Raw genomic sequence first — 27,273 nt, 5'->3', positions numbered from 1 at the left:
GAGACCACCCGCATACTTGCTCCTCTTGTACAGCATGTGCATTTTACAGATCACACTACCATACTGTACTCCTTTGCTCAACAGTTAGTTTCCAGGCAGATGTGTCATGCTGCTTGGTTTTCTGAGAAGAATGTGTCTGTGACCAATTTTGAAAACATCAGCAAACATCTCGCATTTTCTGTGATGATGCTATGCGAGGACTGCACCAAAGTCATCCCCATTTAGTTCTTGTTTTGGGGGCTTGCCTGCCAACAGTGTGGTCTTCAGCAAGTGACACACCTGCTGAGACCAAATGACGGACTCAACCAGTCAAGAACATTCCACCATTCAGCCATAAAACCCTTTTTGTTTGTATTAGCTGCATATTCAGGAGGACTGTCCTGTTACATTGTCCTAAAACTTTGGGACTATATGTATCTTACAGTGTCAGTGTGATGTGAATATCTTCAGAAACCCTTAAAAAGTCTGTCTTAAGGCACACTTAAACCCACAGATGTACTTTTTAAATCATTTTTTGTCAAACAGCCTTGACAAAACAGTTTTACTACAAGTAGAAGAATTTATGAATTTGATTTATAAGATGTGGCCCATTTAAATGACCGCAATCCACATTGCTTTAGCATCTATTCATACCTCAGTATTGTGAGACAGAAACAAAAGAGGATAAGAATAACAGGAGGGAGGTAGAGATACAGTAACTCCAAATAGGCAAGAGGCAAACCCAGAGAGCAAATGTTGCATTTGTCAGCTATCCTTTCTTGTTTATCTGTGGCCTCAAGACCTCGTTAGCATTCACACTGCAAAACCACACAGAGGTGTCATACTATCACTCTCAAATGACTCCTCTTTGTCATCTACACTCTCTCCTCTCCCCGTTTGCTTTCCTTACCTCGTCACATCCAAGTCCTTAAAAACAAAAATTCAACAATTCTGTGCCTTTTCCTGTGTTCTCCTTTTTTTTATCTTCTTAATTAGTGGTAAGTTAACACTGTAAAATCAGAAGAATTTGAACAGCATTCATTAGTATTCAGGCTGCAGCTCCACAGTGGCACACTGACACACTTACTGTTAGCAGCCTCAGCTCTGTTTAGTGTACATCAGTCCAAAGCTCTTAGGTTTCTTTGAAAGCGTGACACCTCTAAATCATCCCTGTGTACATCACTCATTTGTCCCAGTAATGAATCTTTCTGCTGCTTTTACTTTCCACACCAACAGTGAGATGACAGAATGGAGTGGAAGAGTGGAGAAGGGTAGCAATCAGGGTGAAGAAGACAACTGAGTTGGAAGACAGAAAAGAAGAGATGGGATGAGAGTAGATAGTAGTAGTAGTAGTAGAAGACAGCAGATTTGATCAGGGCAGAAAAGAAGAGTAAAATAGAAGCACAAGAGGAGGCGAGATGAGAGGAGATGGGGGGATATGGCCTTCACGAGAGGAGAGCAGCATAAAGGAGAAGAGGGTAATGGGAGTTTCAAGCATTACTATTCAGGATGCATTTCACTGCATTGCAGTGGCACACTGACACACATTCACAACTGCAGTTTACAGCAATTCTCCTTTGTTTCTCGAGCAGATTATGCTTGTATTTGTGTAATTGCGGTCAGTATTACAATCCACCACATTGCTGACTCCATGTTGATGAGTATTGCCACTAAGCTATGGTACACATCCAGCTGTCATACACCATCTGCATAAAGACACTCATTCGACTCTGATGCAATCCATTGAAAAACAGCATCATGGGTTTAAATCTGGCTTATGACTGACTCTCCCCTCTGCCAGTATTTGGTAAATAAGGTGCTATGTAGACAGGCATACCTATCAACTAAAGCATATTCCAGTACAGGTGAGCCTTTTTCCAGCAGAACACTTACAATTTTTTGACAGTATCTGAAAAGAGTCCTAATAAGTTCATCCCATTCTCTCTCCCCTCCTCGTTTCTTTCAACTCCTCCGCTCTCTTCTCATATTCTCCTCCTCTCCCGATTCTCCTCCTTTCCCTTCTCCTGTCTTTGGGTGACAGCTGTTGGGAGCTGTAGTCAGACAGTCCAGAGCTTTTGTGTGTCAGCACTGGTCACACTGCAGCAGGTGCGTGTGTGTTTGCTCGCCCACACGTTTGCATGTGTTGGTGCCCGTTGAGGCTAGACTTGCTGACTGTCGAGTGTGCGTGTGCGTTTGTGTGTGTGTTTGTGTGTGTGTGTGGGTAGACAGGGTAAGACAGACAAGCTGACTTTTCTGTCAGCAGCTATTGATGATTGAAGAGGTGGGCTTAGTTCCCAAGGAGGGCAGGCCAGCTATTAGAGCAGGCTATTATAAGCCCTTGACCTTGGAGACCATGCAGGTTGCTATCCATGTACTTCTCCTTACTTAACCCCATTACCTAGTATGATATATTATACTATAGTATATATGCTGTGGTATAGTAGATTGTTAAGATACTTCTTTGGTTGCTTGTTTTAGCTCATTTATTCCTACATTCATTCACCTCCCTCAGGCCCCAGATTCATTAAAATTCATTAACATTTTTCAGTGTATAATTTATTGAATATTGTAATTGTAGACTTACAGTAGGCCACCAGACTGACAGGGCAGAAATATAAATCAATGAATGAAATCCTAGCCTGTATCTGTGCTATGTGGGTGGCTCCATCTGGGCATGCCAACTGCTAAGCTAGTGTGTGTGTGTGTGTGTGTGTGTGTGTGTGTGCGTGTGTGCGTGCGTGTGTGTGTGCGCGTGCGTCTGTCTATGTTTTCAAAGACTGTCTGTAAAGTGATTGAGAATTCATGCCTTTCTAACCCTGTACTAAAACCTAGAAGTGACTTACTTTCAGATTTATGTAGAAGAAAGAAGTTGTTTTTGTTTTCAGTGTGTTGACATAAAAGAAGTGACCATTATAGAAATTTTATGTGTGTTTATTTTTCTGATTCTGATTCTGACACCTGAACAAGTATAAAAAAGCAATTTTACTTAGCATCACCTGTGCCAGCTGTAATCTGACAGCAGTATTGCGTAATCAACTGTATCAGCCGGAGGTGTCAAAAAATGACTTCATACCGTTACTGCCACGCAGCCATGGAGGCGTACATCATAATTTTGAAAACTGTCACCGCTCATTTTCTTTTGAAATGTACACCTTTGTTTGATTGAAGGCCAACATAAAACATTTTTTTTATTTAGCTGGCGTAGTGTGGATGTAGGTTAGTGTTTTCTCCAGCTCTCTAATTAGCTAGCGAACAGATCGCCTTACCTCTGCTCAGCTGTGTGTGCGTGTGTGTGTATGGTGTGTGGTGTGTTTGTGGTGTGTGTGTCCAGCTGTATGGTCTCCAGTCTCTTATCAGTGTAACCACTGGTCCGTAGTTAATAGCGACCATCTGGTGCTCATACAGAGTTGGTTTTAGCTAGCAAACTGTCTGATCTTCATGTCAAAACTACCCAGGCCAAATCACTCTCTCTTTCTCGGCATATTACAAACATGGTGGGTTAAAAGAAAAGAATCACATTTGCAGATTTCAGGCTTTGGCCCATAGAGGGACAGAAAGGTTAATTTGATGTGCTTAAAACCCAAGTGCAAAGTCCCTCCATATAATATCATTAGCTACCGAAACTTCCAGACCTGCTTGTAGGATAACAAGTTTATTTTGTGAGGTGAACATATGGTTACTGGCTTTTCCAAATAAAATACAATGACAGAATACTATCAAAAATAAAAATAGAATGACAATATTGAAACAGAGCATTAAAACAAGGCAAGAAACAAAAAAAACAAAACAAACAAAAAACAGAAAAACAGTAAGAGGAGATAGTAGTAAAAGAAGACATTACATGGCTAAATGTTATGCCCTTATATGCTTTTAAATCAGATTTCCACAGAGAGACACATATTAATGTTTGGCATGATCGCTGTCTATCTTAACAGAGAGATCATCATTAAAATGTCCTGGGAAAGTCCTGAAAAATGATCTCCAGAAAACAGTGGGAACCCTGTACATTTCTGCAAATAAAGCATTCTTATGTTGAGATTTTACTGCAGGTATAAGCTGCAGGCTTATAGGACAGGATCATGCAGTGTCATATTGCTTCCTGCTGCATTAATACCATTATTGTTGATGGTTTCAAATTGCATCAAAATTGTCTGTCTCACTCTGCTTTGAGAAGCAACTTGTCCTTCCACCTTTATTTAATCCTGTGGGGAGGATTGTAAATTTAGCAAAAAAGTGGAAGAATGGTCACTTACACAGGATGTTTTGGTACTGCACTATACCATGCAACTATAGAGGCAACACATCATAATTAGAGCTAATAATAACATTTTAAATTGAAGAGTGCCTTTTTGCAGTATGTTTCCAATACATTGATACATCAGTCTTTTAATCGACTGAAGTTGTTTCTTGCTAATGCTTGTGCGCACACACACACACACACACACAGGCACACACTGTCCGTGTCAGCACAGTGTGACATTCCAAGGAACAGTCTGGAAGGGGCTTGAGAACAGAGACAGACTTGGCATCTCAACATCAAATTGCAATACTGTCTTTCTCACTCTCATACACACACATACTGTAGACACACACACACTGACAGAGAAGTACCACCTCTGTCACAAATGTCCCTACAGACTATTGAGACACCAGTTCCCACAGACAGCTGAAATATCATAGACCAAGAGACAAAGCTTTGTTAGGAATATGTAAAAAGTTGTGGGCTCTTGGTGTTACAACCTGACAATATTGTTTTTGCACACACAACTTTCATCAATCACTTGATAGAAATAGTTTGATGGTAATGAGAGAATTAACACCAAGTAGATGCAGTAAAAAAAAATCTACGATTGCTAGACAATCCATTGATCTTTATAGCATATTGTCTCTACTGTTGGACATCATCAAAATACAGTGAAACACTGAAACATTTTGAAAAAATTCTGTTCTTTTCCCTCAAAGTTAAAAAAGGCATCAGTTTGGCATTTTTCATACACAGGTCCACCAAAGAGCGGAACTTATAGTGTCTGTGAGTGTATGTGTGTGTTTTGGACTGGTTAAGTGTTGGCGGTGTGGGGATAATGAGAAGCCTCTGAAACAAGCATGTCACACAACAGCTATTTCTACTGACAGCCAGCTATGCCACTACACACACACAAAGCAGTGGTCTGGCCTGGCAGGGAAGCAATTGAAGCGGGTGCTCGTGCGTGCGCATGTGTATGGTAGACAACTGGAGCTGCCAATGCAGCTATTTCAAACCAAGGGTCACTTGGTGCTTGACAGAGTAGACGGTGTGTGTTAGCAGCCACTTTACCCTGAGAGCAACAATACAACTTTCCACAAACAGGACAGATTGGCCTGATATCCACCAGCATCCTAACCCTTAACACCTCTTCTGACTGCATGTCATGTGTGAGCTCATAATTGGGGATAAAATTGAAAATGAATATTGAAATCAATATCATGATTAATAAGAATATTTTTCTGAATATTACAGTACCACAATATGTGTTGTCTAACCGCGTATTGCAAGAATCAGAGTCAATCACTTTACGCATGGCAGAAAACAAAAGGGTCCTAACCTTGTAACACTATTGGAGGCCAAGTCAGACTGTAACAGGCGCACACATACATATGCAGTTTCCACAGTAACTGGCAGTCATGGCAGAGGCCGCATTGACTAGCTACCTGATGAGAGAGGAAGAAAGTCTCTTTTTCACATGGAATATGGGATATTGCTGAAGTATATGGGAGGAGTTCTTTTGCCATACCCGTGTCTTAAGCATTGCTGACATCTGCAGACAAATCTCTCCAGTATGCTAGCAGTACTCCTTCAAATATGACCCCTTGAAAGGAATGTGTCATTTAGTGGAACTGGAAATGGGGATATTACAATAATCTCACAAAATCTGACTTGAGTGTGAGCTACAGTTTAGTCTTTCAACCACACCCATAATGGCGCACCTATGTATGTAGCCAAGAGCAGATTTTGTTTTTCTTCTCTGCCTCATATCAAATCCAGGAGTGTGGTTGGGGTAGCAGCAAATGAATAATCAGCTGAAACCAAACTCTTCCCATGGGCTCGAACTCTACTGTAGGTTTCTAATAAAAAAAAGGTTTGGCAGCTGTGTGGCCTCCCTGTGGCACTGTGGCATCTATCAGCCACACCTTTATAATAACAAGCCGTCATAGAGGAGGAGGAGAGGTGGACAGATGGATGGATGGATAGAATGACTAAACAAGTCAACACAGGAATGAGTGATCATTATGGTGTTGTATAACAGAAAGGTCTTTTATGGCACGTAGTAGCCACACCCTCTTCAATAACAAGCACACACAGTAAATGAGTAATGGATGAATGAATGGAGAGAGGGAAAAATTATTTTGGGTCATGATGGGCTCAGTGGGACTGACATTAAATTATGTATTGTTGAAAGGTACAGGAAAGTAGTAATTTGCCATGTCGCATAGCTTAATTCACTGTCACCCTGTATCCCTATGTGTTACAGTTTGTCTCGGTTTTGCCCGCCCTTCACTGAGCAGTCAAAAGCACAGAAAGCTGATTCAGGTCTGTTAGAGGAGCAGGACAGATGCAGATTGTCTGAAAACCAGTTCTTAAACTAACTGTTTATAATCACACAGCAAATGAGACAAAAAAAAACTCTGCTCAGATGCTCCTCCGCTGGTTTCACTTTGGAATGGGGACATGGTTAGATATGTTGTCACTCTGATGCATGCTGGGTCAGTCAGGCAAACATACACAGCTCATTGACAAACCACTTGAAACCACAATTTCAATTTGAGAGTTTGTCTCAATTTACTGTATCCTGTTCTATAGGGATTCTCTGTTTCTGCCTTTTTCACTAAAGCACCCGAATCACCATCAGTGAGTGTCGTATGCCAGATCATCATCAAAGACAATTTTGTGTGTGTATGTGTCTGTTGTGAGTCTTGAGTGTGAGTGGGTGTGAGTGAGTGACAGCTCTGTGTGTGCGTCTCCGCATGCAGCAAGGACTGTGCTGACAGCAGAATGGCCTGCTCTGTTGGAGGGGATTCACACTTCACATCAGATCAGCACAACCAAACTGTCTCTAACACACACACACACACACACACACACACACACACACACACACAGTAGTGCTTCAGAGAACAGCCAGTCATACTGAGCAGCCAGACAATACTCCTGTCAATCATCGTGAAGTCCCTGCTTAACTGTCCAGCCTGACAGTAGACACCTAGTTAGCCTGTGTGAAGGAATCTGACATTAGCCTCAAGCACATTTACAAGGCTTCATCTCCAACTTCCAATCACTTAACTCTGAACATGTGCAATTCATAACTGTGTGTTTCCAGCTGATTCCCACAGTTTACAGCCAAAGTGGAGAGACTGGGGTCAGTGAGTGCTTGTTACATATGTTTTATTTAGAGAGTCAAGCTGCATTTTTTTTTCCAGTAGTGAAGTCACTCTGTCCAGTATGAAGTGAGTTAATTAATAACATTAGCTGACTATTATATACTATACGCCAATATAATTAGCAAACTGCCTTCCATTCTTACAGGTTGCTGTGCATGTAAATACATGCATAGGAACCTATGAGAGGTATGATGAATTGTGGTCAGTAGAGTTCAGTCACATCCTTTTCATATTAAAATCTATTTTAAAATCCCAGTGGCTTTATTTTAGCTCTGTGCTAAAGGGCTCTGCTAAATGATGCAGCTGCAGTCTTGCAGTAATGGGAATTTGCAGCAACCTGTCTGTGGCAAATGTCAAACGTTTTGAAGACCTTTCAATTCAGATGATTAATGAAGTAGAATTGGTGAATATGATGCATTTGGATTTCTCCGTTTATTTTCACTTTCACGGATGTCAGTGTCACTAAGGGCAAAGTTGAAAACATGTTTGTTGCAATCTAAATCACAGTGTGAATTTGTCCTCTAGCCTGCCTTTGTGGCTTTTCTTGCCTCTAGCCCTCTCCTCACTGTCAAAATTGTTCATTCAAGGAATATGTTCATGTGGATTGTTTGACCACCACTAGTATTTTCTGTATATCCTATCCTGTATATCCTATGCTTCTATTAAGTTCTAGTGATGCCAGTCAATATTTGAGACTGACTGTATAGATGACTGAGTGATTTTAGTAATTATAACATGTACTATTTTCAAACAATATTTTTTCTTTTTTATGCGTTTCAGGTGGGACCAGAGACATTGGATCAGCATTGACCAGGATGTGTATGAGACATCGCAGCATAGAGGCTAAACTCAAGCAGTTCTCCATGTAAGCAACACTACTTTTAATGCATTGGTGTGCTGTTTTAGCCTTTCTTCATCTCTCCTCAACCGCAGCACTATTAACATTTACAATATACAGGACCTGATATAATATATCCCTTGTGCAAGTTTGCTGAATGCTTGGCTGGGAGAGGGGATTTCATTGGGATTACTATGTCAATAAGCCCCATCACAGTGGTTTGGTTGAGTTTTAAAATGGAATATTAACAGAGGGTTCATATGTCCTAACAGAACTTCCCCTCTACACACACCCAAACCCTGCCAATTTCAAGTGATGCAGCATTTCAAGTTCTGACAAAAGATTGTCACAACTAAACTTTTTAAACTTTCAAAGACTTCTGATTGGGTTGAAGTTTATTTCCTTTTGCAGTGTTTCCTATATTATGACTCACAGTTGGTTCATATTTTCATTGTTATCTCACCATATTCTACATGTCTTGACATTTTGTATGTGTGGGTGACAATGTCCCCTTGTCGTGGAATGCTGGGAAAGAGACGATTTGTCTGGGAACACCAGCATCTATAATGTTTTAGTGTAGTCACACACACACACACACACATGCACCACATCTCGCTCTCTCTCTCTCTCTCTCTCTCTCAAACACACACACACACACACTACTCAGACTGCGCAGACAAGGGGCTCTCTAATTTCGGCTGGCATTTCAGTAGAGATTCCATTTGGATCTCCATAGCAGGGGACCGTACACAGCAGGGATGTCGTCACACACACACACACACACACACACACACACACACACACGCAAGAGGGAGAAGTCTAATTATAGTTTCGTGCACTAAGCCTGCAGCTGCCTACCTCTCATACTCAGCCTCTTAAACACACTCACAAATACATCACAAATACAAGATGGCCACAGTTGGGTAATGATTGACAGACATGACTGCACAAGCTTCTTACTTCCTCCTGTGACACACAGTCAGACATAAGCAGACTTTTTCTTTTCTCAGTCTCAGTGTTTCCCCCTTTCTTTCTGTCTGTTAATGAATGACAGACAAGACCATACAGTGTGTAGACAGAAAGGCAAAGCAGACTATAATGATTTTTATGTCTGTTTAGGTCTGTCTGTTACTTTATAATCAGATGACAGATATACTGACAAGCCCTGCAGAGCAGGTCTATAAAACATAATTAAAATGAAACATGAGCCAAAAGCAGGTGGCTGGTATTTAACATTTTCTCCATTTGTATTTTATGTTTAGAAATAGGTTGTTCAGCCATATGATTTGTTAATAAAACTTGTTATGCATGCACATCATTAATGAAAATTGTAAGCCCACACAGTCATTGTTTTAAATGCATTCCAACAGTGACAAGTTTAGATTTTTTGAAAGGCTAGTCTTGAATATCTACATATAAATAGTTAAACTCATCAAGCTGACCTCACATTAGAATGAAATGTCCGGCTGTTTTTGTAGGGCCTTCCTGGAGGGTCTGATCAACCCTCTACAAGAACAGATGGAGGAGTGGAAAAGGGGAGTCAACACTTTGGACAAGGACCATGCTAAAGGTAGGGAAAACCAATGTAATTACACACAAGAATGTAACATAACATGCTGATCCAGAAATTTCTTTGACATCAGACTTCAACATTTTAAAGCAATGCAAAGTGCAGATGATCTAATAATGTTGTAATTCATCAGCTCCATTCACATTGTTTTGGATTATTACTAAGTGTATGAAAAACTGTACCTTCACACAAAATTTTCCCCAGTGTTATCTTATGGTTTTTACCTTGTCTATCTTAACCAGAGTATAAAAGAGCCCGGCAGGAAATAAAGAAGAAGTCCTCGGACACACTGAAACTTCAGAAGAAAGCAAAGAAAGGTAAAAAAACACATATTTAATTTTTTTATTCAAAGCCAACGCTTACGTGAATTAACAAAAATAACACTGCTAAGTGTAGTTTATCTGATAATGAGGGAGACAAGGCTTTTTTTTAAACTGTCTTGTACCTACACACTAAAAGTTTGACCAGAGAGTATGAAAACCAGATGAACAGCACAATACTATATATGCTAGCTTATATCTGTATTGTGCAGATATAAAAACAAGCTAAGTGTAGGGATCACACATTTAACAACAAGAGGCATTGTCTGCTAAACTAGATATTCATCTCAAGTGTCTGTTAGAGAATTTGTTCGGATTCAGTTCTTAGAAAACAAGCAGCTGAAATGCTTTTGTTATGCTCTACTGGTTGGCATCTTAATTGGGAAGTATGAAATCTGAGTCTGTTACGCTCCTCACACTAAAGGACTGGATATATACAGTACATGTCTTTCGAGCAAAGGAAGGAAAGGCTTGGCTTCTTGAAATGTAGTGTATTGCTGTTTCTACCAGCAGTAGCCAGACCTAGGAAAGATGACATGGAGCTAAAAATTAGCAATCTGTGGTCTGCCTGCTGTGTCAAATAGTATACATCAGGATAGAAAAAAATAGTATAGTAAAACAGTATCTACTGGTGAATTACCCCAAAGATGGTTTTTACTTGAACATTATACACCTGGGAGTTGCATTGGACAGGATTAAAGATCTCTGTTTGCAAGAGGTCAACATTCAGTTGCAGAAACAGCTTGTGAAGGCAAATGCCATCTCTTATTTCAAATAGGAAAATGTCCAAATTGTATACATGATGTTTTCATTAGACAGCAGTAATGTGTATAGAAGAAGTTTGTCCTTACAGATTAGACGTGCACATCTAGCAAGGCTAAACATTACCTTACTTGGTGAACACTGTCTGAGAGGGCAGGAGCTTTTTCCATCTGCAATTCTCTTGGCTCATGTTCTACATACGCGTTCACGTACCTAGAGAAAAAATACCACACACAAAAAAGGAAAGAGATGGATAGGCCTCCAGTATGTTCAGGATGTTGATAGTTTCAGGTTTGAATCAGTGGATGTACACCCCCCCCCCCCCCTTCAAAAATGGTAAACAGTTCTTCTTACTCCTAATAGATTTAACTTACACTATACATAGTGATCATTACTAATGCTGCTACATACGACTTGAGTCATGAGGTCAAGACAACTCTATGACTATACATGCACTAGGACTGTTACTCTCTCTCTCTCTCTTTTTTTAGAGAACATGTCCAGGAAAACACTTTGTTTTGTTTTTTTAAAGCAGTTAGTATAGATGCAGCAACATATTAGCATACTGTTGGTACCAGCTTCGAAAAACAAAACCTGCTGATATTTGACATTTGTTCTTAAATTGCCAATTTGACAGTTAAGGTAACCATCTATTAATGAAAGTATCAACAGGATTTAAATATTATGGTCTTTCTGGATGGATTTCATTACTTTTAAGAGAGGTATTCCTGTACAGCATAGCCTGTTTTTGTACTTGAATTTGGACTAGGTCTATTAATGTATACAAAAATGCATATGTGTATCAGTATGGTCTGATACATGGTGGGAAACACTTACAATGTTATTGCTTTAAAAAACACTTTTCTGAGAGTACAATGCTTAAACAGGCATCCAGACACACTAGACTGCACCTATAGGTGACGGATTAGTTAAGTGCTGGCACTCTTTCAGTTGACTTGGATCTTTTTCCTCTCCCTGTCCCCATGTGGTTCCGATACCATCCTTCTCCTTATGCTGCACTGCAGCTGATAATCTAGGTAAGTCCGTTTGTGGAACAGACACACTGTCCAGGTTGTTGCTTGTGCTATAATGTTTAACCAGGCATCTTGGTTGCATTGTGAAAAAGCCTCAATAGAGTGTTACACAAAGATGAACTATGTGTGGATACTGCTAAATATCTGCATGCTTAAATTTCCTCCAGATATATGGCAACAATGGTTTATAGTCTACAGTTGCCACTACTATTGTCACACTAAGATATATAGTCTGTGAACCAGATGCTTCAGTAAACAGTCCTAAGTTATATTTATTTCTACCAACTGTCTGTCTTTCTTTCAGTTTTGTGGTGTCCACGTTAAGTGTGGTCCATGCTGGCAAGTTTCTGTTCCTTTACTCTGCTCACACACACACACACCTTGTGTTGTCTTCAGAGAGCCACCGAGTGAGAAAACTATTAAAAGGAAGTGTTGCCAGAACAAAACTTTAACTTTACCAAATGATAATGCCTTAAATGCTTTTCGATTTTCTTTCTTGTGACAACAACTCATCCACACTGCAGAATTGTAAATTAATTCAAATTGAAAGACAGGAAAAGCAGGTGATTCAGAAACTTTTTACACTCTCTTACTCTTACATTTAATTTCATGTACAGGCATTTTTAAGTTGTAGGTTTCTATACAACTAGTACGACATTGGGTTATAGTAAATTGCAGGATACAACAAACTGCATATTAGTCGTGCACATCCAAATACCATAAAAGGCAGGTGCTAGACGAATGAAGGACAGAAATGAAAGCATGAAAAAAAAAGGTATGCACACTGTAGCTCCCTTTAATTCCCTTCCTTTCATAAGGTGTAAAATTGTGGGATGCATCTCTTAATACTGGCAAGCACTTTATACTGTTGCTGACAGGGAAGAAATGATTGTCCTTGTTTCCTATAAATTGGAAAGTCACTTCACTTTTTTTGATGTAAGCGAACATAACCTCACCTTCTTAACCCTACTGCACATGGTTCATCTAAAATGTCTATAAACTCACTGACCTCCGTACCACAAAAACACACACAAACATTTAAATCAAGTTTAGGAATCGCTACTAGCTTTAGTCATACTACTTACAGGAAGAGCAGAGCATTTTCACACGGAAATAACACCCCGTCTGTCTGCTTGTGTTCATGTTTGATATGTGTCTCGTGAGGGTGTTTTTCTGACCTGAGATCCCAGCCTTGCTAAGAAACAGCCTGTGCCTGCAACCTAATGCAATCATTGGTCATGTGAAAGCTGGAACAGCTAATCTCATTTCTCTGTGTGTGCACATGTATTCACATGTGTGCAGTCCATGCAGACCCCCTCCACTTCCACCTTGTCTTAGTTGAGTTTGATAAAAACAACTGTGCAATATCAGCACAATTCCTTGAACTTTAGGTAGATTTTATGTTTCTAACCCAAAACATGATAAAACTGATAAATAAAAGATTGTACATCGCAGAAAAGCTAACAAAAAGAAAATCTAACTACTACTCATCATCTACTCATCTAACATGCGCTGTACAGTATTTTGTGTGCAGTCACATAATTAGTCTATGTGTATTACTTCAAAGGAGTCTTATTTTCTCTGACTCACTTATCAGAAATTCTCCATGCTTCTCTCGGCTATTGTGTTTGAAGTGTGAATGAGCGAATTATCTAACTAGTCACATTAAATAGTACTTGTCTGAATACATCAGGGTGTGTGTTTTCAGGTTGCTGTATTTTGAACACTAGTGTGTTCAACAGACATACTTATGCACACCCAGGCATCTGCAGCATATCACTGCTTAGTCATCCCAGCATGTAAAACAGCTAGACAGTACTATGTCTAGTCACAAGCACTAATTGTTCTTAATGGAACATTGAGATGGCTTGTGAAAAGATTCAGGATGGATTTGTTTACAATGCAATCAGTGCCAACTGACCTTTAATGAACCTCAGGGTTTGCCTGTGGTTAAGGAGAAAGAGGAAGGAGCTATCAGGGCCTTGTCATTTACATTGTTTCACAAGCACAGATACACAAGTTATGGTGGATAGACCAGGAATGTGGACAAACACAAGAACAACCCATGGCAGAGACAGCTGTAACATAACAGCACTAACAACCCCTCTGCTTACCACAAGTTGACATCTCATGCCAGGATGTGCCTGCATTGTCTCAGCACACATGTGTGTGTGTATGTGAGTGTGTGTGCAACCCTCTCCATTCCTGCAATTACATCTTTCACATCGACACAACAAGCTGATTGAGTAATGACAGTGGCTTTTGGTTGAATATTAGAAATATTTATCAGTCTATTTGTGTTCAGTTGAAAGTAATTAATAATGTTTAGCCCTCATAGTCAGTTTCTATGTGAGTGCTGTCAGTATCATGAGTATATGCATGTTTGGAAATGGTGACCTCATGATTTGCTTTTAAAGGGCTAAACTCAAATGTCAATCCCTGAGTGAGGAGGAAGTCAGTTTGCTCGCATCTGCAGATTCAAACATTTTAATGTAATTAAATATATGAAGGGATAAGGTGGTTCTGGATGGGGCAACCTCTAACAGAAGTGCATGTGGAAGTAATGTGAGGCTGATTGTAATAATGTTTAGAACTACTCAAGATACTCATGGGGCAATACCAAAACAGTAACAAAAAAAATATTTGGCTTTCCATCTGTCTCAGAAAGAGTACCTCAACTTACAGTAATGTCTTTCCAAAACCACTGTGGTTATGTTGAGAATACTGTCTGCCAGGACTTGAACTAGCGGGAGACAACCAGAATGCAGTATGCTGCCTGGTTTTACTGCATGCCAACGAGACACCACAGCATCACCGGCTCTGGGACTTGAAAAGCTAGTTTTCTACAGTGAGGCCAACTAAAGCTTCAAGTTTAAAATGGCTTTATTCATCTTGAAACAGAGTTAAAGAAAACACAGCTGTGGTGGGACAAGAATATTTCACTGAGCATTACAACAGGGCTTACATTCACTCAAAGCATCTTGTGCTGTCTTGGCAGGTATGGAGCATTTTGCCATGAAGAGTTTAAATTCTGTAGTTTCACCTACAAAAAGTTTAACTTTATATTGATGCAGCTTATACATGATTTTTTGCATTACCTTTTAATAATGATTGGCCAGCTATTTATAACTACTAATTCAAACATTATTTGTAATGTCATCCCAGCTTACAAATAATTTCCTTGGCTACAACACGGAAAAAGGCTAATTTTTCCCAGAGGGAAATGAATAATACCAAGTTCGGTCCAGCAGTGGAAACCACACTAATGAGTGAGGCCTGTCTGGCCTTTTCAGGGGCAGCCATAGAGTGACTTCTCCACAAAACCTTATACAATGTAATTGTCTACTTGTCTGCACACAAGGGGGCCTTTGGATCTATATGAGACTGAAAATATATACTGCAATTTGGACTTTCCAGTCTACAGTCTGTCTACTGTATCGTGGTCTCCATAGTGTAATATAGTAAGAAAACACACATAACTCACATTCTTCACAGCGTTACAGAAACCAAACCAAGCTTTGTAAATGGATTCCCTACATATGGAAACTCAGTTTGTCTTATTTTGTCAACAACCATTAAGTTCTAGAGAGTGTCTACACAGGACTCACTTTATTTTTTTTTTTGTGGTGTACTTGAAAAGATGCAGTACTGAAAATGTTAGTCCTTTGTATATTACCATGTCATCAATATATTAACCAAACTTTGTATAGGATAGTATATTTGCATAGTATTTTGTTAAAATAGCAGCTACACTGAAAAGCTTTGAAACACATTGTTAAGAATTATATTAAAAAGTTCACCCAATATCAACATTCACACTTCAGTGTTTAAACATTTAGTCAGTTCTGATTAATGTCAGCTAGTGTGATGCAAGTGGGAGCATAATGACAGTGAGAGCCTCCACTTGATGCTTTTCCATCAACTCACTGTTTGTGTGTGTGTTTGAAGCCCTTGTTAATTGTCATTTTAATTGTGGTCTAGTCTACTGATGGAGAGAGAAAGCAGTGGAAACAGAGCTTCCCACATGCTCCATCATGTATAATGCACAGTATAGACCGTACTGACGGAGAGAAAAGAGCTCATGGTTTGTCCTCAGCATCAGACAAACATCCTTATGTTTTACATTTGAGGTGAGGATGATTTGCCTCTGTAACTCTGTCTGTGTTTCTTTTCTACTGATTTGCATGATACAGGGCCTCACGTCAAATGTCAGTGAAAGACGCCAGTTTGTTATCTTTTCCCAGACGCAAAAGCAGGCAGACAGACCACAGAGTTGTTCACTGTTGGTTTAACCTTAATGTATCAAAGTCAAGGCTGCTTGTGTGTATATGTTTGTGTGTAAGTGTTGTTTAAGTGGTTAGATAATGCCTTTGAGGCCCACTGTATGTCATCTTGGGCAGTCGCCAGCCTTCCTGCCTCCATAGAGAACTCAAGAGGGCTTGATTTGGCTTCAGGGTACCCTCTCTTAAACACACTCACACACGCACGCCTAGACACACAGTGGTGAATAACAGCATAACCTTAGGAATGTCATTGCTTGAAGACATTCCTTGATTTACATACGTATGTTCAAATCCACATATAGACAGCACAACGAGCAGGTGATCCTGGAGATGCCTTGCACACTTCATTCACACGTCATTTGTGAAAGCACACCCACAGTGTTTATGCGTTTGACAATGAGTAATGGAGTGACAGTCAAAACTCACTTTTTGCTATCTCGGCATAATAGATTGAAGTTTTTCAAGACAAGCACCAGTAGATAACCTTCTCGACACCTCTGAACAAGAGACAGGAAACACTTCCATGACAAGAGTGGCCCTTCATTCGGAGGTGATAGCCAAAAAGTGGTGGAGACAGTCAAATGCTGCACTGAAGATAGCCATGTCTACAATGAAAATGCAGAGCAGGAGTCCAAGCCAACACCTGGGAAAATTGATGAAAATCTTAAACACCTGCTATGTGATCATATTGTTTCTGATTATTCATGCATCTTACAGTAGCATACTGCTACTCATGTGGTGAAGGAGAATGTAATGTAATGTAACAATGTATATGTTGTTTCCAAGGTCGTGGTGATATCCAACCCCAGTTGGACAGCGCCATGCAGGATGTCAGTGATAAATACATTCTGCTGGAAGAGACAGAGAAACAGGCTCTGAGGAAGGCTCTGATAGAGGACAGGCAGAGATTCTGCTGTTTCGTTGCCATGCTGCGTCCTGTAGTGGTAAGTACAGCGGGGAGAAAGAGAGATGAAATATTCAATTTTCACTTTTGTGTAAACTCTTGAAATCATTCTGACAAGCAAAAATCTGCTCTCTCTCTCTCACTCTCTCTCCTCTCTCTCTGCCATCATTGATTCTTTCAGGATGAGGAGATTTCAATGTTGGGAGAGGTCACCCATCTCCAGACTATCTCTGATGACCTCAAAGCCCTGACCTCTGATCCCCACAAGCTTCCTCCTGCTAGTGAGCAGGTGAGGACAAATTTCAAAGATGAAACAGTCTATGAACAATGAACTAAAACTATGACAACTAACCTTTATCTCACAGTCACAGTACATACTCTTTTGGTAGTGTATGTATGTCTGGGTTCTTTTAAAGGGTTACATTTCTTGGATTAAATATAATTTTGTTTAGTGCCTTTCCTCTTCACAAGTACGACTAATAAGTATGACTAATATTTTCCTCCCTCTTAGGTGATCTTGGACCTGAAGGGCTCAGACTACGGTTGGTCATATCAAACGCCGCCCTCATCCCCCAGCACCACAATGTCCAGGAAGTCTAGCATGTGCAGGTAGGCTCCTTCAGCCAATCACAAGACTTATAGCCACACATAAGTGAAGACAAGGATTTGTCTTAGTAGACATTCACCTGCTGTACCTATAAACCTTTCTGTGATCCAGTGTGCTTTAAAATGATCAGCCTTTGAGATGAAAGTGGACATACAGTGTCTTTATTTGGACAAGATGGAGATTAGATTATAGTATGACATGTATACACACAGGATCTACTGAAATCAGCAAAGCTGTCCCGTAAACCCCATCAGTGGTTATGAATGCTCTTGGGGGATAGCTTGCATCAATGTAATGTGTGGGAACAAGGACATGGAGAAACACTTCACACTGTGTTGCCCAGTCCATATCTGCCACCCAGTGGTCAACATAAGCTTCTCCTATTTGTTACTGATGGGAAGAAAGAACAAGCACAGGTTTTCTTCTTCTTTTTTTATATATATATAGCATGTTTAGTGGAAAAATAGGGTTTGAGGTTGGAGAATTTTTAAATAATTGACACAAAAAGTGAACTTTTTGCACTTGCTGTTCAGACCATGTCTTCTACCTTCTGTCCTCCCTGCTTTTTGTGTGTCTCTCAGTGATTTTTTTCCTGAACTGTTATGGTTTAAAGAAAGACATGTGATGTCTGGGTTGTGTATTGCTTTGCATTTGTCATGTTAAAATCTTGTAACATCAATTTTGGGATTGTGGGTTTTCTATGCTAAAATCAAAATTACAAATTAGATGCTATGTTGTGATGAGAATATATAAAGACCTTTCAGACTGTGAAAACATTTTAAACCTGTAATAGAGGACCAATTTCAGTCAAAAACAGGTTTATGTCTTGATCCTTATATGGGTGATTTTCAACGCTTTTGCTTGATAGGTTTTCAAATAATCACTATGAAACTGACAAATCATTGTGAGACAGCAGCTTTTATGATTTTGATGCTTTGCAATTCATAATTTTCTTAAACTAGTCATGGTTTTGCCTTGCCTTGCCTCTAGTTTATTTCATTGTCAAGTTTGTACATGATGTGATGCATATTGTGTGTATTTTTCATAGTACAGAATTTGCAATATACCACTTTTGCATCTGATTCAGATGTTCAAATTGTTGGTTTCAAGTCTCAGTTCACACAGTAATTGGGCTGTTTTCGCTTTTCATGAGTGTTCTGTGTGAATACTCTCATAACGCTGTCTTAAAGGCATGAAATGTTGTGATTTTCTGCCTGTAATTATTGTCATTATGATATCATGCCTCTTTTGTTGGTTTGTTTTGACTCGATTGGCCTCAGTTGCTGCCTGCTGCATCTTGGTGTGCTGAGTTAATTGTTTCCCACCCTGTCTCCTCCACATTCCCCCCCAATCCTCCGCCTTCATTCCCTCCCTATTACTTCTTGTATCTCTTTTATGTCCATCTTTCCTTCTTCTATCCATGTCTTTGGGTGCACTTGATTCTCTTTACCCCACCTGTCACTGCCAAACTTCTTCCTTCCTCTGGTCCTCCCCTCACCCCTCACCCCTTCCATTTTCACAGTAGTCTGAACAGCGTTAACAGTAGTGACTCCAGGGGATCCAGTGGCTCTCACTCTCATTCTCCTTCCTCCTCTTCTTCCTCCTCTTCCTCACACCACCTCTTCCACCACCATCACCCCCGCCATCGGTACCGCAGCTCCACGCTACCACAGCAGGCCCCAGCTCGGCTCTCTAGCATCTCCTCCCACGACTCGGGCTTTATTTCTTCATCACACGACCAATACACATCGTCCAAATCATCCTCGCCCATGCCAGCTGAAACAAAGGTAAGCAAAAACCCTCAGCTACCCACACTTAACCACAGTCGTGGCTCCAAGTATGTACACATGGTTGAGACAGGACTATGAAACCACATATGCTCTATGATTTACAAGTCATTGTAGTCGGAGACGGAGAGAAACCCCAAATCAGCGATCCACACAACTATTTTCTCACACATCTCCCTAGCCACTGAGAGAGGCCAGTTAGCTGGCAGCAGTAAATGTATGTGATCATGGTGAAGTCATTTCACTGCTATTATTATAGTATAAATGCACAGGAAATTAGTCTGCCTCCATTCTAGCCCAGGGCAAAACAGGTCAGCCCCATCCTGCTATTAAATAGTCCACCACTGTGACAGACTGTGGTTTGGTTAAATTTGCAGGGGCCTGATCATACTGCGTGTTGTATTGTCATTAAATATATCACAGTAAAATGACATGTTGTAGTGTCAACAATATGTTTTACAGGCACTAAAGCATGCCTCTATCAGCAGGTCTCATTCTGTCAGTTTTATCTAGCTATCTGAGACAGGGCTTTAGATAATCATCGATGCGATAGACCAGGGGATTGTAGGCGTGGGGTTAGTGGTTTTGAGATCAACCATGAGAGCGGCTACATTAGTTGACATTTTGTTAACTCGCCAGCAACCACAATTCCCCTGTCCAGAACACATTGGTATAGTTAGACTCCAAGTTTTTATGATGCAATGAAGGTGGTTTGGCAAGTCCATGTCCGACCCATTTACTGCACAGTCCCAGGAATCAGCCCTCTCATTGCCTTATTCTTGGTGTAGTGACTGGAGTTGGTGTTTGAAAAGAACAGTCTCATGGCTAAACAGGGCTTACAGGGGCTTACTCCTTAACCTCGGCCAATAAGGCTGGGCCACAGCTCACACTTAATGTGGATCTCTTTAATTTGCATTCATTTTCAGTAGCCACCTCTATGCAGGGTGATGTTGTGTAGCTGACCCCAATCCTTAATCTCCTTCTGGAGGGCAGCCTTCAAAAAGATGATTCCCTATAGACATGGATTAAGTATCATATTATTAATGCTCATAAAATAATAATAATAGGTCCCTTTTTAATATCATACGACACATGTTGAGTCTGTGAGGATACTTTCAATATCCTAAAGACGAAGAGGTTTGCCTATGCTTCCTTTTAACGAGCCTCTAACACTGCTGATGTCCATTAAATTAATGCTGGTATGACTCCCAGTGCACCTTCTCTGCAGTCTCTTTAGTCACTTGGCTGTACTCACTCACTAACTGCTGAGGGCTGTGGAAAAGTTGCTCCGCTCTCTAACAAACTGCTTCTCTCTGCTTGTCTCTGTCTACCTGCTGACACGTCTGTCTTTGCAATTCTTGCCCTCCGCACACGTCTGTCTGTCTCCCCAACTCCCTCGCTCCCCTCCTCTCTGCTCCTGGTCTCGTCTCACTGCCCGCTTGCTGCTGCCCTCGCCTTCCCAGCCTTGTCCCAGTTCCAGGTCCTCTGAGGTGTCAGAGACTGGGCAGCTTCACAGTGACTGCAGCTCCCCCTGTTCTCTAGCTGCTGCTACTGCACCTCAGCACACTACTGACAAGGTGAAACACACTCATCCACTATGAACCTTACCCCTCTTTCATATAATTGCCTGTGCTGTACCAGCATTACACGCACCACGGCTTCCTCATGCTAAACGTCAAGCTTGGCTGTACATTGCATCAACTTAAGTTTATGACAGAAATGTTTAAGGAACCTCCAGGCTCCCTGCCATGTGCATCCATTTCTCCAGCTTCCATTCAGTTCAGCATTTATAACCATTTCCCTTGTTGTGCATTGTCTTGTTTTGTGTTCCTTTGAACAATTTCTCCTTGGTGATGTGGTCTGTTTTGTTTTTATTTTTTGCTGTTTATCATTTCAGTAATTTATCCCATGGTGTGTTTGTTCTGTTTTGTGTGTTTCTGTTATCATCCGTCCTCCCACCTCCCACACACACACATCCAGTTGTCCAATGGTTTTGACCACTACAGTCCAGCCAGTTCCCCCTACCTGCACAGCAACGGGGGGAGTTTGGGCTCAGGGTCAGGCACCGCCTTCCCCTTCTTCCCTGCTCCCTCCTCATCATCCTCCACCTCCTCCTCCTGCCCCACCCGTTCATGGTCACGGCCCACCTCAGCCTTGCTGCCAGACTACCCTCACTACTGCACGTTGGGCCCCATGGTGCCCTCATCACGAGTTCCCAGCTGGAAGGTTTGTTCATCACCTCGGTCTTGATGATCAACTTAGTCCCACCCCTTGTCAACAGTTCGTTCAGTGTACAAGCCTGTTCATTTTTTTTTACTGCTGTTGAATGTATAAATCTATTTTAGTTCTTTTATGTTTTGGTTAAGATTGGTTAAGATTTTGAGGTGCTCACCTGAAGTCCACCAGACACTGACAAGTCTTGTTTACAGGACTGGGCTAAGCCAGGCCCTTATGACCAGCCCATGGTCAACACACTGAGGAGAAAGAAAGATAAGGAGACCCCAGCTGTATTGGACACTAATGGTAGTGTGAGTAATGACAGCAGCCCAGCCTCCATCTCAACCTCAGCACCAGCTCCGGCGCTACAAACGTCAGCATCAGTGGAGGAGAAGAACAGGACTGCGGCTGCACCTCTCAAGGTCAGATTTACTTTCATACTGTTCGTGTTTTCTACAGCAGCTCTTTGTTTGAGTGTAATTAGCACAGTCTGCCTTCATTTAGCCAATCTCGTTTTCAGCCAGGCATTCATTTTTTTTGTTTGGTTGCTTATCTAATCCTATTTATATCACGTATTCACCGTTGTGTTCTTCAATAGCCTTTTCACTTACTCTGTATTATTACTTTTCTATAGTGCTTTAAGGCTTTGGTGGTGTTAATAAGTCGCTGTTAATAGTAGCAACTTGCAAGAAGTTTGCTGTTAGCTTTAACAATATTATAGGAATTGTCAGAATTGTTCAGTGATTTATTTACCTTTTAATGCTGCCAATACTTGATGAAGCACATTAACATAGTGCAGTCTACATTTAATGCCATCTGTGTGGTTTAAGGTTCAGGTTAACTTAAAGCAGGCCAGTGTTTTTGCAGCCACAGCATTTAGACCACATGAACGAGCCTCCCACTGCTAATGTTCCCATCTAATCACTTAAATGAGCTGTACCTAATGCATTTAATGACTTTAATGAATTGTACCTGGCTGTATCCAGACAGTCAGTCCTTCAGACACTATTACCAAATGTTTTCATCATTGGCTGTTTGCTCCAGGTTGTTGATATCGAGGCCCATGAGGAACTGGCTCTGGCCTTATCCAGAGGTCTGGAACTGGACACCCAGAGGTCCAGTAGAGACTCCATCCAGTGTTCCAGTGGCTACAGCACGCAGACCAACACACCCTGCTGCTCTGAAGACACAATACCTTCACAAGGTAACACAGTCTCTCTCTTTTACTCTCTAGCTTCATAATCTACTTGTGTCAGTACATTGTTAACCTCTCTATTCGTTCTTCCTAGTATCAGACTACGACTATTTCTCAATGGCTGGAGATCAGGAGCCTGAGCAGCAGCAGCTGGACTTCGACAAGTCCTCCACCATCCCCAGAAACAGTGACATCAGTCAGTCCTACCGACTCATGTTCCAGAGCAAACGGCCAGCCTCCACAGCCGGCCTGCCCAGCACACAGACTCCTTACCCCGGACAGGGGGTCTACCCTGCAGGGCCCTATCCCCCCACACCTATCCACACTGGAGCTTATCCTCCTACCCCTACAGGTACAGGCTGCACTGATAGTGTCACAATTCAATATATATACATGTCAGTCCTTCCATTTTTACATACTTAATGTTTGTAAGGTATCTTGTTGGTTAATGTCAATAACAAAGATTGCAAAATAATGTTTGGAAATGTACTTTATTAGCAAAATTCATGTTGTTCATGGCTTAAATGATCATTTGTGTACTCTCCTTGCAGGCTCAGGTCAGGGCTTTTATACTGGATCCAGCGTCCATAATACCTCTGGCTCCTATTCTACAGGCCATGGTCCAGTTATCGTCACCCCTGGGGTTGCCACAATCCGTCGCACGCCCTCTTCAAAACCGTCCGCCCGCCGTTCAGGCTCAGTTGTAGGCACGGGGCCCATCCCCATTCGTACGCCTGTCATCCCAGTGAAAATCCCTACGGTGCCTGATATGTCAGGAGCAATTAATGGGAGCAGGAGTGCAGAGGAGATGGGAGGAGGAGCAGGAGAAGAAAGCCCAGATTCTCCAACATTTGCAGGAGGCGGGGATGCTGGCACACTGCCTATGGTGTCCTGGAGTGGTCAGGCTACAACCAATCCTCCAACTGTACCCCTGCCAAACCAGCAGCACCTTCAGAGTGAGATCGGGCAGGAAGGGGGAGGAGATGAGACAGGAGAAGGAGGAGAAGGCAACATGCTGGTGGCCATTCGCAAGGGGGTCAAGCTTAAGCGAACCCTCACCAACGACCGCTCCGCACCACGCATCGCGTAATGGCATGACACAAGAGATATGTGAGCTCACAGAAGAGAGGCTTGCCCTTCATTGCATTTGTAAATGAGGTCAGAAACGCGATGTACAGAATCAAAAGGCTTCTTATGCTAGTATGAGAAATCAACTACACCTGTTCTACATGTAGCATTTCTCATTCTGTAAATTTCCACCAGAAGCCGTCTAAAATGATTCAGACAAGAAAATATATAGAATTCATGTAAAACCAGGTTTGTTGACAGATTGGTTTGGACCTAAAGTAGATCACAGGCCCACCTTGCATAAGTTGAGTAATTGTTCAAGCCTGTACTGGTACAAGGATAAGACCTAATTTCTTACCTAGGCCCTTGAATGAAGATTTTGGCCTAAGCACTAAAATGTTTTTGCAAAGTCGAGCCCACAGCTGCGTAATAAAAAACATAAGGTTGTTTTTTTTGTCACATTACACCACACTATTGTTAATTCTTTAAGATTCATTTTGCAGACACGTATCCAGTATTCTCCCTGAAGCAGAGGGTTGGACAAGAACATGTCTACGCCTCTTCTCAGTGTAAAAAGAAAAAACACTGTATTATATGTAAACAGTCATTGTTTAGGGAGTGCATTGTACTATCGTGGGATGAATAAGCATTGCAACTGCCAAGCGACTTGGCAGAGGGAGCGCAACAACTAATCCAAGTAACTACACAGCATCAAGAGAACAATATTCAGGTGGAGTAACGGCTCCAGTGGTCGGCTCTCGATCGCACCATTTGGCATCTCCTGAACTGTACTGACTGCTTACTTGGAGGGACGCCATGATGGCTGTAGGCGTTGTCAAAGCTGTCTTCCACTCGCAGTTCAAATACTTGACTATGTGAGTTGCCCACAGTGCCGACATAGGCAGGGGTGTGATCGATAAGAAGCAAATGACCTGACTTTGTGTCCAAGTCAACGTTGTAGGAGTGACTACAGCGTCACATAGTTGATGCTGTGACATTAAGAGACACTACGAGTTACATCCTGTTTTGTTTAAGTTGTTTTAATATTTACATGATGTGTAAATAGTTTTTGCACGTTTCTGTTGCTGAGGAGTGTGTTGGTGCTTCTCGCTTTCTGTACCTTTGCTACGTTTCCTTTTGCTCTTCCACGGTGCCACAGTCATTAAGTTTCACATCTTTAAACAGGAGTTTATATTATAATCATCAATCCCCATGTGAATTGGTTTTATTTTTCATATTTTTCCAGTATGAATCTCATCGAAGCTGCAATATCTACATGCTGAGCTTTGTAGAACTCCTCAGTGGTTTGTGTTTATATATTAGCCCTTATATATTAGCCCCTTTTTCTTATAGCATTTATTAGCCATACTGCAACCTGCTGCGCATTCATTGCTCATAACATCACTAATAAATGTCAGATGTGCCAACTCAACACTACATTAATTCAAATTTATATATGTTATTAAAAATTTTATAGACGTTAATGAGGAAAAATATTTTCTGGATGTTTTGAAAGTTATGAGTAGAAGGTGTAATTGTTAATGCCACACTGTTTTTATTGCTCTGTCCGATTGAACTCTTTGTTGGCTTTGAAACGCATGTAGCATGTATGCTCATGTCCTTTTGATTAATTAGGTTTTCACATCTGTGTTTTCATTTATGTGATTGCATCCAATGTGACAAGTCTGGTACGTGCAGATTTCGTTACCTGAAAAATTAGGAAATTGGATCAAAATCCATTGAATAATTTAAGAAATACAGCATGTTAGCATAGGCACATTTTAAAATATTCTGTTCTATCTGAACAGTAAGATGTTTTGGAGGTATGAGGCTTTCCTCAGACTGCAGCGTTGTAAGACTATAGACTACAAGCGATTAATATCCCTGAGTTACAGTCTGTATTTTGATTTTAATTTCAGTTCAAGCACTGTGAGACCTATTACAAGATGTATGAATCTGTAAATGTTATTAAGCTGTACAAGGTAGTCCATTAACTCACACATTTTTAATTTATTTTCCACTTTCTGTCTTCAAGTCTTTTCCTTTCTCAACCTATCTCTATTTTTATACGTACATATAAAATATCAGAGTAATAGAGTTGTTTCCTCTGTCTGTGCATGTACTATCAAATTGTGTGTTGCATCATCAGTGTAATATTCATGACTGTCCTGCCATGTTTCATCACGTCCCTTATTTCACAGACACATGCATAAAGTGCATTTTGATAATCACAAGTGTATTCCTCTGACTTCCTGGTACCAACAGAAGTCAGAAACATGTATAAAAAAGTTGAAAGGAGTTTTAGTTTTGTAATGGAGAGGCTTGCATCAGTATTATGGGTTCAGATTTGGGGAGAAATGTTGATTTGCATGATGCAGAACAGGTGGCAACATGCAAACTTTAAACTGTTCCCTGAGGGTTATTTTGAATTTATGAGTTTGTACCCCAGTTAATTTAGCTAAAATGTTAATGAACACTTTATCTGACAGGCATCTTATCAGATTTGAACAAATGGCATGCTACCCACAATGTCAGCCTAGTCTCACCTTAGTTTCCCAAAGACATCTTTGCATGGAAATCCAGTTTGTTTCTGTATTTTTAACAGATGTGTTCTGTATTAAATGTAGTAGAAAGATACAATCAGCAGGATGCCAGCAAAAGAAGGCAAAAACAAAGATATCATCTCTGTCCCTGAATTAAGGACATAATGTGAACAGGAGTATGCGTCATAAACCACCCACACATTTAATACTCCTGTACTTTTTAATTTCAACAGAGCAACGATAATATTACCGCTTAGATGTTTTGGGAAATCCAGCATTCAGTTCTCGATACTATTGTTGATGTTAATATTTTTTGCTTTTGTTTGTTTTTTGGCCGTCCACCTGTCTAAAACGTGTATTATAAACCTGTAATTTCCATATTTAAATTGATAGCACATATATTACATCAGAGTTGCCAAATGTCAGTATATCCTATGAATAAGAAGTTTATAGTCTGTGAGGGTTTGAAAGTATGATTAAACCTGTTCTCTAGTTTAGTTTTTAGCTTATTTTCCCCCTGAGGAGAGTTGACCTCTCTGTCTGTCCCTGTACAGTTCAGCAGGCTATGACGTAGTTTGTTTCAGGAAGTAAAAAATTGTTATTTTTTGTGTAATGAAAGCTTTAGCAATATAATAAAAGTATACATTTTGCTTTGGCTCACTGACTTCTTGATTGTGCCGGTGTGCAACCTATGTGTGTGTAGCTGAGCAGTAGGATAGCCTCAGTCAATGGCTTTTCTAGCTCAGGACA

General features: G+C 40.8%; 1 protein-coding gene across 7 annotated transcripts in view; it reads left to right on the top strand.

Annotated features, from left to right (window-relative positions):
• The window catches only part of LOC121609906 (protein MTSS 1-like), a 50,187-nt gene extending 23,014 nt beyond the window's left edge, over positions 1–27,173 (top strand). The window contains exons 4-17 of one of the 7 annotated variants that reach the window (XM_041941675.1): positions 8,176–8,260; positions 9,712–9,803; positions 10,046–10,120; positions 11,911–11,922; positions 16,989–17,146; positions 17,288–17,395; positions 17,618–17,715; positions 19,371–19,500; positions 20,964–21,077; positions 21,481–21,726; positions 21,930–22,139; positions 22,762–22,921; positions 23,007–23,264; positions 23,464–27,173. In XM_041941675.1, coding sequence (XP_041797609.1) covers positions 8,176–8,260; positions 9,712–9,803; positions 10,046–10,120; positions 11,911–11,922; positions 16,989–17,146; positions 17,288–17,395; positions 17,618–17,715; positions 19,371–19,500; positions 20,964–21,077; positions 21,481–21,726; positions 21,930–22,139; positions 22,762–22,921; positions 23,007–23,264; positions 23,464–24,002 — 2,285 coding nt within the window. In that variant the 3' untranslated portion in view covers positions 24,003–27,173. Of the gene's footprint in view, positions 1–8,175; positions 8,261–9,711; positions 9,804–10,045; positions 10,121–11,910; positions 11,923–16,988; positions 17,147–17,287; positions 17,396–17,617; positions 17,716–19,235; positions 19,501–20,963; positions 21,078–21,480; positions 21,727–21,929; positions 22,140–22,761; positions 22,922–23,006; positions 23,265–23,463 lie in introns of all 7 variants that reach the window. The other 6 variants (XM_041941671.1, XM_041941670.1, XM_041941676.1 and 3 more) reach the window with 6 other exon arrangements.
• The last annotated feature ends 100 nt before the right edge of the window (positions 27,174–27,273 follow it).

This window comes from Chelmon rostratus, chromosome 8 (genome assembly GCF_017976325.1).
Source record: "Chelmon rostratus isolate fCheRos1 chromosome 8, fCheRos1.pri, whole genome shotgun sequence".
Taxonomy (NCBI): Eukaryota; Metazoa; Chordata; class Actinopteri; order Chaetodontiformes; family Chaetodontidae; genus Chelmon; species Chelmon rostratus.
The sequence above is the reverse complement of the archived record's forward strand: the minus strand, read 5'-3'. Positions and strand labels throughout refer to the sequence as shown.